Consider the following 14088-nt stretch of genomic DNA (forward strand, 5'->3'; position numbering starts at 1 on the left):
CTTCTACATATTTTATAAACCCCACATACATTGTTATTTGTATTAGTCAACAGTCTTATATGAATTTTAAAATAGTATTTTATATTCTCACACATCCACCTTTTCTGGTGCTTTTCTTTTCTTTCTTTTTTTTTTTTTTTTTTTTTTTTGAGACAAGAGTTTTGCTCTGTTGCCCAGGCTGGAGTGCAGTGGCGCAATCTTGGCTCACTGCAACCTCTACCTCCCAGGTTCCAGCAATTCTCCTGCCTTAGCCTCCCAAGTAGCTGGGAGGATAGGTAACTGCCACCATGCCCAGCTAATTTTTCTTTTTCCTTTTTTGGTATTTTTAGTAGAGACGGGGGTTTCACCGTGTTAGCCAGGATGGTCTCAATCTCCTGACCTCATGATCAGCCCACCTTGGCCTCCCAAAGTGCTAGGATTACAGGCGTGAGTCACCGGGCCCAGCCCTTTCTGGTGCTTTTCATTTTTTCCCACAGATGCACGTTTCCATCTAGGATCATTTTCCCTCAGCCTGAAGAACTTCCTTTAGTATTTCTAGCAGTGTAGGTCTGCAGGCCATGAATTAGCTCAGATTTCATTAGTCTGAAATGTCTCTATTTGCCTTAATTTCTGAAGGATATTTTCTCTAGGTATAGAATGCTAACTTTTAGACCAGGCGCCGTGGCTCACGCCTGTAATCTCAGCATTTTGGGAGGCTGAGGTGGGCGGATCACTAGGTCAGGAGATCGAGACCATCCTGGCTAAGACAGTGAAACCCTGTCTCTGCTAAAAATACAAAAAAAAAAAAAATTAGCCAGGCATGGTGGCGGGTGCCTGTAGTCCCAGCTACTTGGGAGGCTGAGGCAGGAGAATTGCTTGAACCCAGGAGGCGGAGGTTGCAGTGAGCTGAGATCATGCCACGGCACTCCAGCCTGGGCAACAGACAGAAACTCCGTCTGAAAAAAAAAAAAAAAAGAATGCTAAGTTTTATTCTTTTGGCACATTAAAAATGTCTATTATCTCATTTTTCTGCTGAGAAGTTGGCTGTCATTCTTATTGTACTTCTGAAGGCATTGTATACCTATTTCATTTGGCTGCTTTTAAGATTTTTCTGTTTATTTTTGATATGCAATTTGATTATGATATCCCTAGGCATGGTTTCCTTTGTATTGATCCTACTTGGGGCTTGCTAGCTCTAACTATCAGTTGATGCTTTTCATTAATTTGAGAAAATTCTTTTCCATTATCTCTTCAAATATTTGTACTCCAGTATCTCTTTTCTTTCCTTACAGGACCCAATAGCACATATATTAGACCACCTCATTTTAGCCAACATCTCTCTCTCTCTTTTTCCTTTCTTGCTCTCTCTTCATGCTTCCATTTGGAAATTTTCTGTTTATGTTAGACAAAAACCATAGGATTATCTCAACAGGTGCAGAAAAGGCTTTCAATATAACTCAACATACCTTCATGTTAAAAACTCTCAGTAAACTGGATATTAAAGGAATATACCTCAAAATAATAAGAGCCCTCTATGACAAACCCACAGCCAACATCATGCTGAATAGGCAAAAGCTGGAAGCATTCCTCTTGAAAACCAGCACAAGACAAGGATGCTCTCCCTCACCACTCCTATTCAAGATAGTATTGGAAGTCCTGGCCAAAGCAATCAGGCAAGAGAAAGAAATGAAGGGCATCCAAATAGGAAGAGAGGAAGTCAAACTATCCCTGTCTGCAGAGGACATGATTCTATATCTAGAAAACCACATAGTCTTGGCCCAAAAGCTCCTTCAGCTGATAAGCAACTTCAGCCAAGTTTTAGGATGCAAAATCAATGTACAAAAATCACTAGCATACCTATGCACCACCAACAGCCAAGCCGAGAGCCAAAACAGGAATGCAATCCCATTCACAATTGCTGCAAAAAGAATACAATACCTAGGAATACAGCTAATCAGAGAAGTGAAAGATCTCTACAAGGAGAACTAAAAAATACTGCTCAAAGTAATCAGAGAAGACAAAAACAAATGGAAAAGCATCCCATGCTCAAAGATCAGAGGAATCAATAGCATTAAAATGGCCATATTGTCCAAAGCAATTTACAGATTCAATAATATTCTGATCAAACTACCAATGACATTCTTGACAGAACTAGAAAATACTATTTTAAAATTCACATGGAACCAAAACAGAGCCCAAATAGCCAAGGCAATACGAAGCAAAAAAACAAAGTTGGAGGGATCACATTACCCAACTTCAAACTATATCACAGGGCTACAGTAACCAAAACAGCATGGTACTGGTACAAAAACAAACGCATAGTCCAATGGAACAGAATAGAGAACCCAGAAATAAGGCCACACACTTATGACCATCTGGTCTTTGACAAAGCTAACAAAAGCAAGCAATGGAGAAAAGACTCCCTATTCAATAAATGGTGTTGGGATAACTGGCTAGCCATATGTAGAAGGTTGAAGCTGGAACCCTTCCTTATACCATACACAAAAATCAACTCAAGGTGGATTGAAGACTTAAATGTAAAATCCAAAACTATGAAAGTCCTGGAAGACAACCTAGGCATTACCATCCTTGACATAGGAACAGGCAAAGATTTCATGACAAAGACACCAAAAGCAACTGCAACAAAAGCAGAAATTGACAAACAAGATCTAATTAAATTTAGCTTCTGCACAGCAAAAGAAGCTATCAGCAGAGTAAACAGACAACCTACAGAATGGGAGAAAATATTTGCAAACTATGCATCTGACAAAGGTCTAATATCCAGCGTCTATATGGAACTTAAACAAATTTACAAGAAAAAAACAACCCTATTAAAAAGCGAGCAAAGGATATGATCAGACCCTTTTCAAAAGAAGACATACATGCAGCCAACAAACATATGAAAAAAGCCTCAATATCCCTGATCATTAGAGAAATGCAAATCAAAAACCATAATGAGATACAATTTCATTGTGACACCAGTCAGAATGGCTTCATGACATTCTGGCTATTATTAAAAAGTCAAAAAAATAACAGATGTTGGCAAGGTTGTGGAGAAAAGGGAACACTTACACACTGTTGGTGAGAGTGCAAATTAGTTCAACTATTGTAGAAAGTAGTATGGAGATTTCTCAAAGAGCTAAAAGTAGAACTAGATTCAACCCAGTAATCCTATTACTGGGTATATACTCAGAGGAATAGAAATCAATCTACCATAAAGACACACACACACAAATGTTCACTGCAACACTAGTCACAATACCAAAGACATGGAATCAACCTAAATGCCCATTAATGCCAGATCAGATAAAGAGAAGGTGGTATATGAACTCCATAGAATACTATGCAGCCATAAAAAAAGAATGAGATCATGTCTTTTGTGGGAACATGGATGGAGCTGGAGGCTATTTTCCTTAGCAAACTAGCACAGGAACAGAAAACCAAATACCACATGTCCTCACTTATAAGTGGGAGCTAAATGATACGAACTCATGAACACAAAGAAGGGAACAACAGACACTGGGGTCTACTTGACAGTGGAGGGCGGGAGGAGGGAAAGGAGCAGAAAAAATGACTATTGGGTACTAGGCTTAATACCTGGGTGATGAAATAATCCATACAACAAACCCCCCATGACACAAGTGTACCTATATAATGAACCTTTGCATGTAACTCCAAACCTAAAATAAAAGTTAAAAAAATGTAAGTAATTTCTAATGACATGCCTTTGAGGTCATTAATCCTTTCCTCTATGACCTCTAGTCAGCTGTTAAGGCATCTGTCTGATGAATTCTTGATTTCAGATATTTTATCTTTTATATTTAGAATGTACATTTAATTCTTTAGATATTCTATTTTTGTGATAAAGTTATCTTTTTCCATTTTTCTTTTTGTCTAATTTTATTAACATTAATGTTATTATATTCTCTTCCAACATCTCCTTCTCACTATATAATTTATTTGTTCCATGTGTGCTCCAGTAGCATTTTATATTTCTTTGGTTAATAGCAAAGTGAGCGTTCTATAAAAAATTTTTAAATAATTTTCTTGTTCTGGGGCTGTGCTCCCTTCCTAATATGCATGGCTGGCTTATGAAGAGAGGCTGGCACAAATTAGTTTTTATCTACTTTATTGAGGCATTATTTACCAAAATATTTTTGTGTAAACATTTCCCTCAGACTTCTACTTCACTTCTCTCATGGAGATGCAGTCTTACAGCTATTGGTATATAACTGTCTCTTCTAAACCTGCACTGTCCAATACAGTGTCATTCGCCAGATGTGGCTACTGAGACCTGTGGCTAGTCTGAACTGAATTAAAATGTAAGTGTAAAATATGTGCTGGATTTTGAAGACAGTATGAACAAAATAAACTATCTTAATAATTTTATGTTGATTACATGTTGAAGTGATAATATTTTGGATATATTGGTTTAAACAAAATATATTATTACCATGAATTCCACCTGTGTCTTTTTTTTATGATGCTATTACAAAATTTAAAATTACACATGGGACAGTGCTGTTCTAGACTGTAGCCTACGGAAAGGAGAACAAACTATAAAGAAAGATGAACATGGATGTAAAGCCTACTTTCTTCATTTATTAGTTCTGTGGACTTGGCAAGTTACTTAAAATATCAACTTCATAAGGAAAATGAGGGGACTACATTAAAATAATGTATGTGGTATACTTGACACCTAGTAAGTAACTATCTAATGCTTATTTCATTATCTTTCCCTGAGGACAAGGAAGTGGCTCACACATCACAGTGTCCAGAATATGTGATTACATGTATTTTTTTTTTTTTCTGAGACAGAGTCTTACTCAGTCCCCCAGGCTGGAGTGCAGTGGCATAATCTTGGTTCACTGCAACGTCCAGTTCAAGCGATTCTTGTGCCTCAGCCTCCCAAGTAGCTGGGATTACAGGCATGAGCCACCAAGCCCAGCTAATTTTTGTAGTTTTTAGTAGAGATAGGGTTTCACCATGTTGGCCAGGCTAGTCTTGAACTCCTGACCTCCGGTGATCTGCCTGTCTCAGACTCCCAAAGTGCCAGGATTACAGGCGTGAACCACTGTGCCCAGCCACATATGTTTTAAATGAATGATGTTTATACTGAAATTAGCAGTTATTAGAATATTTTAGAAATTCATCATACATAATTATATGACCCCAAGACCAAGCATTACAATGTAACATTTTAAGAAAATGGACAATTATTTTATATTTTTATTCATTCACTTTTTCTATGCTTTAATCTTTTGCATAGGTAAACACATTTAGTTAGAGTTATAAGACAACATAGAAACAGACAAGAAATACATAGACATTCTGATTCTTCTCCAAATAACTATTTTGAGGAAACTCTTGACTATATGTTACCTTTAGAAATACCTTAACCTCTTCTTCTCATACCTAAAACAATTTGTGTAACCTTCAACTTTCAATAAAATCATTTTATAGTATAATTTATCTTGAACATCTTATACTCCTTAAAGCATTACTTCAAAAACAAAATTCTTCAAATAATTCTATAAATAAGTAGCAAATGTTATTGCACCTTAGCTTTATAATTTAAAATTTTTTCCATTACTTCAAACATTAGTTTCTAAAGTAAATTAATACAGTCTGGGCATATAACTACTCTTTCTCATAGAATGGTATTAGTCATCACGATATTTTAATCTTATGTAAGGACATTTCTGATACTGGGAACTTAATTATAATACTTTCTCCAAATTCAGGGGAAAGCGAGGTGATTAAAACACAGTTAGCTCTTAATTACTTGAGTTAATTAAGAGGCCATTCTGGCAGGTAACTCCAGTAGGAACCTAACTTGTCGTCTTAAAGATCCTGAGATCTTTAAGAGGTCAGTTCCGCAGGCAGCCCTTTCTCAAGGATCTTAACTATATACTCTCCTTTCAGACCTTCTCACTGCTCAGGCTGTGCTGAACTGAAGGTGCCAACCTCGGGACAGGGGCCACAGTCCACGAAGTCCCTGTAGCAACAGTATGGTAGCTGAAGGATGGGATGTTTGATCAAGGAGAAAAAAAGGTGATTTCAGATGGGATTTCTGACTCAGGATCAAGGTAATAAGAGCTTTACTCTATGAGATGTAACAATGACAAAAGAATATTAAAATCTAAGGCTGCACAAGGCATTGTAAACAGCAGTGATCTTTCTCTTAGAACTGTTAGAATTCGGTTGCACAAAAGAACATATATGATCTAGGACTGGAATAAAAATACTTGAGAAGTTATCTTTCTCTAGGCAACAAAGTAGTGTTATTTCTGCTTAGCAAAAGTTCACCTATGCCTAGATTCATTTCTAGCTTTTTTTTTTGAAAAGTAGATTTTAACAAAATGGTCAACAAAATAATTATGGGTTTTAATGTTGGTTATGTCAATTTATTACTAATTTTGGTCTTCCCATTAGTGTCCTGTATAAAAATGATGAGTTTCTCAGTAGTAGGTACAACAGCTTTTAAAGAGAACGTAAGCAGAATAATTCAGACAGAAACCATAAATAACCAGAAGGCAAAGTGAAGCAAAATTGTCTCATGTGATGTTTATCCCAATTTATATCGATATTCTTCTATCAATTTTTAGACTGTTAAAGTAAAATCTTAATCTAAGTATCTTATGAATCATTATAAAAGATTCCAACCTTTAAAAATTATGAAAGGTTTAAAGACCTCATTAATAGAGTTAGAAATGTTTGCTATTATCCTACTGGTCAACTTTGGTCTGTATTTTCTGGACCTCTTCAGGCCAAGAATAACAATCAGGTAGAATCTGGTCATAATCAGTACTATACATCTGGGAGCGGACAAATGCTTCTTTGTTTTGTGGTTCAGGATAAACTGTGGCTGTCTTTTCTTGGTATGCATCTTTCACAATCTAGATATAAGAAAAGAATATTAATTATTTTTATAAATAGAGGTAATCGTGAGCCCACGTGAGTGGAAGTTTTTATCCATTTCAAAAACACTGTGTGTCTTATGTTTGCAAAAACATTAAGTGTATTATAATAAAAGCACATATAAGCAATGAAGATATAAGATGAAAATGCAATTATAAATCATACAGTGAGAGAGAAAAATGACACCAGCAACTAAGGAAAGTGTGAACAGGTGAGACTGATTCAAGTACTATCACATCTGGATTTCTCAGAGAAGCCAGTGTTCAAAGTCTTGACATGACCTGACTGACAATTAACTTGAAATAAATACCTAAATAGTCCTGCTAAACTTGAACCTTGAATTTTCAAGAATCCCTATTCTCACCACAGCCTCCTACAAAATCTCTTCCTGTACCCCAGGGTCTCCTGATCTTGCTCAGCTAATCATCTGGACACCACAGTCAGGATCAGCACTCTTTGCCAGTGTCACAGAATCTCTTGTCATCACGTCCTGTGTTTCATGCATAATTCTAGGCCCTCGTCTGGGGACCCCTCAGAGCTGGCTTTCTCCTTTTGTGGCTATGCATCCTAGAACCATGCAGTAAACTTTCTGTGGTGCTATATTTTTTTCTAGTCTGCACATTATACTTTTTTATCTCTTTTCTTAAAACTTCCTCTTGTGGCTCCTAAAAAGCAATTCCAAACCTTCCCCCATCCTCAAGTTTCCATTTGACTCTCATCACTCACTGGAGAATCACATCATCATATCACATCATGGGAGAAAATTTCAACTACTCAGAGAAAATGACCTTAATTTCCCTTTTGACCAACTCAGACTATCTCCTCAGTGTCTTCATACATCTTCTCTTTCCCTACTTTCTTTAAATGGATTCTCCTCATCAAAATTAATCACTTCATATATACTATTTAATTCACACCAGTTTTTTTTTTTTTTTTTTGAGATGGAGTCTTACTCTGTCACCCAGGTTGGAGTGCAGTGGCACAATCTCAGCTCACTGCAACCTCCGCCTCCCAGGTTCAAGCGATTCTCCGGCTGGGCGCAGTGGCTCATGCCTGTAATCCCAGCACTTTGGGAGGCCGAGGCAGGTGGATCACCTGAGGTCAGGAGTTCAAGACCAGCCTGACCAACATGGAGAAACCCCGTCTCTACTAAAAATACCAAATTAGCCAGGTGTGGTGGTGCATACCTGTAACCCTAGCTATTCGGGAGGCAGAGGCAGGAGAATCACTTGAACCTGGGAGGCAGAGGTTGCAGTGAGCCGAGATCACACCATTGTACTCTAGCCTGGGCAACAAGAGCAAAACTCCATCTCAAAAACAAAACAAAACAGAACAAAAAACAACAACAAAAAAAACAAGCGATTCTCCTTTCAGCCTCCCAAGGGTTAACAGGCTCCTGCCACCACACCCGGCTAATTTTTGTACTTTTTTAGAAGAGAAGGGGTTTCGCCATGTTGGCCAGGCTGGTCTCAAACTCCTGACCTGAGGTGATCCACCTGCCTTGGCCTCCCAAAGTGCTGGGATTACAGGTGTGAGCCACCGTGCCCAGCCGAATTCACATCAGTTCTTAAAACAATATTTATATGACTGACTTATTTTGATAAGTCTGATTTCAAAGAATATCAGAATGATTAAGTATCTCGTCTCAATGTAAAACTATGCATTTATGAACAATTAAGGTTATGAATACTGTGCTGTATTATGAAATGTCTATGAAAAAGCAGGAAACAATATGTATATTTCATAATTATAATAATGTTAGAAAATAAACAAATGAAAGACTCAAAACAAACACAGAAAAAAAAATACTTATATTAGAAAAATAGGATATTGGTTATTTTCCCTTTCTCTATTTGTTTTCCAAGGTGCCTATAATATGGTATTATTACTTTTTAAACAGATTTGTTGAGATATAATTCACACAAAATTCAAGCATTTTAAGTGTACAACTAAATTATTTTTGTAAATTTACTGAGCTGTGCAACAATATTACCACATTCAGTTTTAGAATATTTCCATCACCCCAAAAAGATCCCTCGTGCCTATTTAAGATGGCTATGTTAATTTTATAATAAAACACATTGTTTCATTACTGACATAGACTATGTGGAAATTCATCTCCTCTTTCTGCTCCCAGGTATACCATAGAAATAATCCCTTCTCCCAATGAAATCTTCACTCTCTCTGTCCTGTCAATGCCAAACTCTCTGACAGAGTGGCTTATATTTTATTGCTTTCTTAATTCTCTGCCTTCTACCTCTTGTACATCTTGAAATTTCTTTTGTAAAAGTCTCTGATAACTTGTTAAGTACCAAATAAAAGTCTGCTTCTGTTTTTCTCTCCAGGATTTGGCTGTGTTGATCACAATTTCTACTCCCATTCTGAAATTGTCTCTTTCCTAATTATTGACATGCTGCTCAGTTTGGAGTCTCTTCTTGAAATCCTGACCACTTCTCTTCTTAACTGGCATCTTTCTTCTGTCTTCTAGACAGAATACTAAACTATATTCTATTCTCATTTTTCTTTCCTTTCTATACTTGCTTTCTTGGCAACCTCACCCACTCCTAGACATTCACCAGTTACCACATGAAGAAGATGCCCAGGTCTTTTATCTAGCCTCTCTTTAAGTTTCAGTCATTTCTATCTACTTGATAAAATGGTACATTTGAATGTGCCATTGATACCTCAAACTTGCAGTCCACTTACAATTTCTGTGTATGCACTCTGTATTCTTCCATTATTCTAGGTGTGATATCTGAATCTTTTGGCACTCCCCTGCTGTCCCCTGCTTTTTTTCTCCTCTAATCATAAGCTAACTCCTTTTCATTTAAATCTCCAAAATGAACTTAAAATGATAATATGCTATTCAGTATATTAATAGTTTAAACTACTTAAAAACTAGCAGATACATATTTGTAGAATATATGAACATACTTTTTCATAAATAGATAACCAAGCAGATTATTATGTAAAGGTTTTTAGAGAATTACTTCTTTTTTTAAGAGACTACCTTCAGTCAACTAGATAAATAATGATATGTGACTCTTAAATGGTGTTGTTTAGATAACTTGCTAATAGCTTAAGCTAGTGATTTTCAATACGGAGCAATTTGGCCCCCAAGGGGATGCTTGACAATGTCTGGAAACAGCTTTGGTTGATACAACTGAGCAGATGCTACTGACATCTAGTGGGCAGAGGCCAGGAATGGTGCTGAAGATTGTACAATGCCTGGGACAGCCGCATGATGGTTATTGACCCAAAATGTCCACAACGCTGAAGTAGAGAAATCCCAATTTAAACATATAACTACTGTCATGGCTAAACTGTGTTCCTCCCACCCCAAATTCATTGTTGAAGCCCTAACCACTAGTACCTCAGAATATGAGTGTATTTAGAAATAGGCCTTTAAGGAGATAAGTTAAAATGAGACCGTTAGAGTGGTCTATAATCCAATTTGATGGGTGTCCTTATGAGAAGGAGAAATTTGGACACACAAGCATGTACACACACAGAGAAAAGGCCATATGGGGACACAGAAAGAGGGCAGCCATCTGCCAGCCAAGGAGAGAGGCCTCAGAGGAAACCAAACCTGCAAACATCTTTATCTTAGACTTCTAGCTCCCAGAATTATGGGAAAATAGTTTTCTGTTGTTTAAGCCACACAGTCTGTGGCTTAAATACTTAAAAACAGTTACTACATAACCGTGGTATGTAGTTATCCCAGCCCAAGAAAACTAATACAATTACGCTGCAAAAAAAGTCCACTTATCTTCCAGTTTAGTTACAGAAAATTTCTCTGCCTTTGGGTTCTTCTTGGCTAACTCCTTCAGTAGCTCATCTGCCACCCCAACAGCTTTCAAGTTCTTTGCCCTCTTTATTTTGCCTTCCGCCCAGTATTATCAGTTGTGATCTGTCATTTATGATGCCATACATCATAGTGGCATGGATATGGAAGGTGGTTCAAGGTCTAAATGTTACTATAACATATCTGTAATATTTTGGTAATTATCACTAATGTGATATAGAAAAGAATAACTTTAAAAAGGTGAAATGGGAGAAATCTGGCCGACAGGAAGCCCTAATGAATTATTTAAATTTTAGGAGAAAAAAAGAATGATAGAGAGGGAGATTAATTATTTGGCCCAATACTTCCATTCTTCTCTGAGAAGCAAATGTAGCTCCTAAGCTCTACAGTGTCAGTGTGCCTCATTTCTCTGACTTCTGACATAGTAAGTTGATACAGATATACATTTCAAGGAAGCAGATTTTTAATATTTAAAAATGCATGTTTAGCAAGAAAAGGAAGGAAAAATAATGAAGCTTGAACAAGAGTGGTTTTACCTTTTCTGCAATTTTCAGAGAAACATCTCTAATGGTATTCAAAGGAGGATAAAGCCGACCCTCTTCCAAGTGTTTATCTGACACTTGCTGAGCTATAACCTTATAAAAAAAGAAAGAAAAAAAGTGTTTATACTTCACACGATACAATGTGGTGGGTATGCAAATAACTAAGTGAACGGTTACATATAATGGTCTGTACAAAAACCAGTGACATTAATATGATTACCTAATTTCGTCCCCACTTCTATCAACAAAGAAACTAAGCCCAGAGTGGTGTGGTGGTGGTTGAGATCACACAATTGGTGAAAAAGATGGGAATAGAATCTAGGTTTCCTTTTAGTCCACTTCCTTTTCTATTGTACCATGAAATACTAGATACTTTCCAATTGATACATTAGGGGAAAAAGGGAAAAGAAAAGAAAGAAAGAGGAAGATGATAGAGTAATGAAAATGGATCCTGAAAGCAGAGGAGGACAGCTACCCAAGGCTAAGCATGCCATTACTCCCAGCTCTGAGTCATATTCTTGTGCAGGAGGTAGAGCAAAAGGCTGAGAAAGCTAGTTCAGAGTCTCACTACAAGTAGGATTTTAATTTTACACAGACTCTGGATTATCTAAATCACCTAATTAGCCTCAACATTTGCTGTCCCCAAACCATTCCCTAGTTCCAAATCAAACAGTGTTAAATTTTGTATTTAACCCTAAGGCAGAGAGGGAGATTCAGTAACCCTGATGTTCTCTCCAGCTCTAAGACTTTGATTAAATTTCTAGATGGGGGAAAATCTAAATCAGCTTATACCTAGGCCTTTGTTCCATGACAATGTGGATGCAGAGAGGGAGTAGGAAACCTTCCTCTTTTGTAACATTTTAAATAATCAAATACTTATTTTTCAGCATATCTTAATATCTTTTAGATTTTTAAATCATGAAATTATTTCCAAAATATTATTCTTCGCCATCAGCAAATATATATGACACTGAACAAGCATTAACACTACAGAGAAGCTAAAGAAAAGTGTTATTGTCCTTGAGAGATGTATAATTTAGTGAGGTAACAGAGCATGGGAAGAAAAAGAGAACGCTGAAAGAGAAGAAGGCTTAGGCTAATGGTGAAATATGGGTGCTAAGAAATCCAGAGGAAGAGCAGTTCTGGAAGGCCTCATAGCGCACAGTGGTTTGAAAGGCAAACCTACAGGAAAGCCTGGAGTTAGACAAACAGAAAGTAGGTAGGCATTCCAGACAAAAAACAGAGTCAGACCAAAGGCAGAGTTGTGTGTGAGCTGGACTCAGCACACCCAAGTGTCCTGACCTGGGGGAGCAGAGGGTCTAGGTACAGAAATAAGGACTGGAGCATTATCAATGTTAAAAAAGGAATTTGGAGTTAAATCCCGTCGGTGACTAAGGACTTCTGACCAGGGACATTTAGGCAGAGGTAAGATGGGGGAAGGGAGAAGGAGGTAAAGTTACTAGTATAACTATTTGTTTGATTAGTATTGCTCCACATATTATACAAAATATTATAACATATAATTGTAGGGTGTTGACCATAATTTTATAATAAACTCATCATTTAACTCATTAATTTCTTGCCTTTGTAACTAGGATGTTTGCCCTAGAATTGGTCATCAGGGTCCCAAACTTTAGGACAAAGAGACATTAACTATTCCACACTATCAGGAAGTCACCAAACAAGTGGGGCTTGCCATCTACCTCAGAAGTAGAATCAGCCCTGCCAACCCCACAAACCATAGCCACCCACTTCCAGAAGGCTGAGCTAGTGAGAGGCAGGGAAATTTGCTGGAACCATGGTTTGGCCTACTGGGTAATGTAGTGGCTTTTTCCTCCCCTCTTTTTGGTGCATGCTACTCCTTCTTAAAGGCTTATGGTGTCCTCAAGGAAAGACTGGGGGGCATTCTTTTCCCCTACTCAGTGTGAGCAGTTATAGGTATGTGTACTTAAGCAGAGAAGAGAATGGGAAAGGGAGAGCCAGACAGACAGGGTGGCTGTAAGCTGTATGCATTCCCATCAGTGGATCTGGTATGGGTACACGAGTTTCCAAGGTCAAGTGGCCACAGCAGAGGAGGCCCCCGCATCCCTGGGGACCTGAAGAAGTGTAAGGAAGCTAAGCTGAAGCCAGACATCCTACATCAGAGGGCCAGATTTGGACCCTGCCAGAGAGGATTAATGGAGTTAATAATAGAGTTAATAAAAGAGATGTTTGCCCTTTTCCATGCCCTTCCTTCTTTTCTCCAACATATTTGAAGAAGTAGGCCTTAGCAAAAAGAGGGAAGAGGTTTCTCAGAGTCAAGCCAAACATTTCCCCCCAAATTCCTCAAAGTGCTAGCGTCAGAGAAAGAGTAAAAGAACAGATGGGTTTTCTCTACCTGCTACTGCAGGCCTCTCCTACTGCAAGGAGAGGACATGACATTTGAATTGGATATAACATTTTGAACTGCACAGATGTTTAATTATTATTCACTGATGTATTCTCAGCACTCAGAATAATGCCTAGCATATGTTAGGGATTTAATTAAAAGAATATTAAAAGAATGAGTGAACTGAAAGTTATGGGCTCTTACCGAAATGTCACTAAGAGAAACAAGAGGGAGAGCTGGTGGAGAATGATTTAAAACAATGACTGGGGCAAAATAAAACCATTTTATGTTAATTGCTCCACTGAATTGAAACTTCTTGTTGTTCTGCAAAGGAGGTGTGGCAGATTTAAATAATAATTTCTTGGATGTTAAAGCAAAAACTTTTCTGGGTGTCAGGTATTGTTATTTAATTGGATAGAACAAAATGAATAGCACAATGTTAAAAAGATGTCAGAGCATGGTGGTTGAAGGCT

General features: G+C 37.6%; 1 protein-coding gene across 2 annotated transcripts in view; it reads right to left on the reverse strand.

Annotated features, from left to right (window-relative positions):
• Positions 1-5190: 5190 nt before the first annotated feature.
• ME1 (malic enzyme 1) overlaps positions 5191-14088 on the reverse strand; it is a 226597-nt gene continuing 217699 nt past the window's right edge. For both annotated transcript variants that reach the window (XM_054492838.2, XM_054492839.2), the window contains 2 exons: positions 11242-11340; positions 5191-6878 (listed from right to left, as the gene is read on the reverse strand). In XM_054492838.2, the coding sequence (XP_054348813.1) occupies positions 6708-6878; positions 11242-11340 (270 nt within the window). In that variant the 3' untranslated portion in view covers positions 5191-6707. The remainder of the gene's footprint in view (positions 6879-11241; positions 11341-14088) is intronic.

The sequence above is a fragment of the Pongo pygmaeus genome, chromosome 5 (genome assembly GCF_028885625.2).
Source record: "Pongo pygmaeus isolate AG05252 chromosome 5, NHGRI_mPonPyg2-v2.0_pri, whole genome shotgun sequence".
Lineage (NCBI taxonomy): Eukaryota > Metazoa > Chordata > Mammalia > Primates > Hominidae > Pongo > Pongo pygmaeus.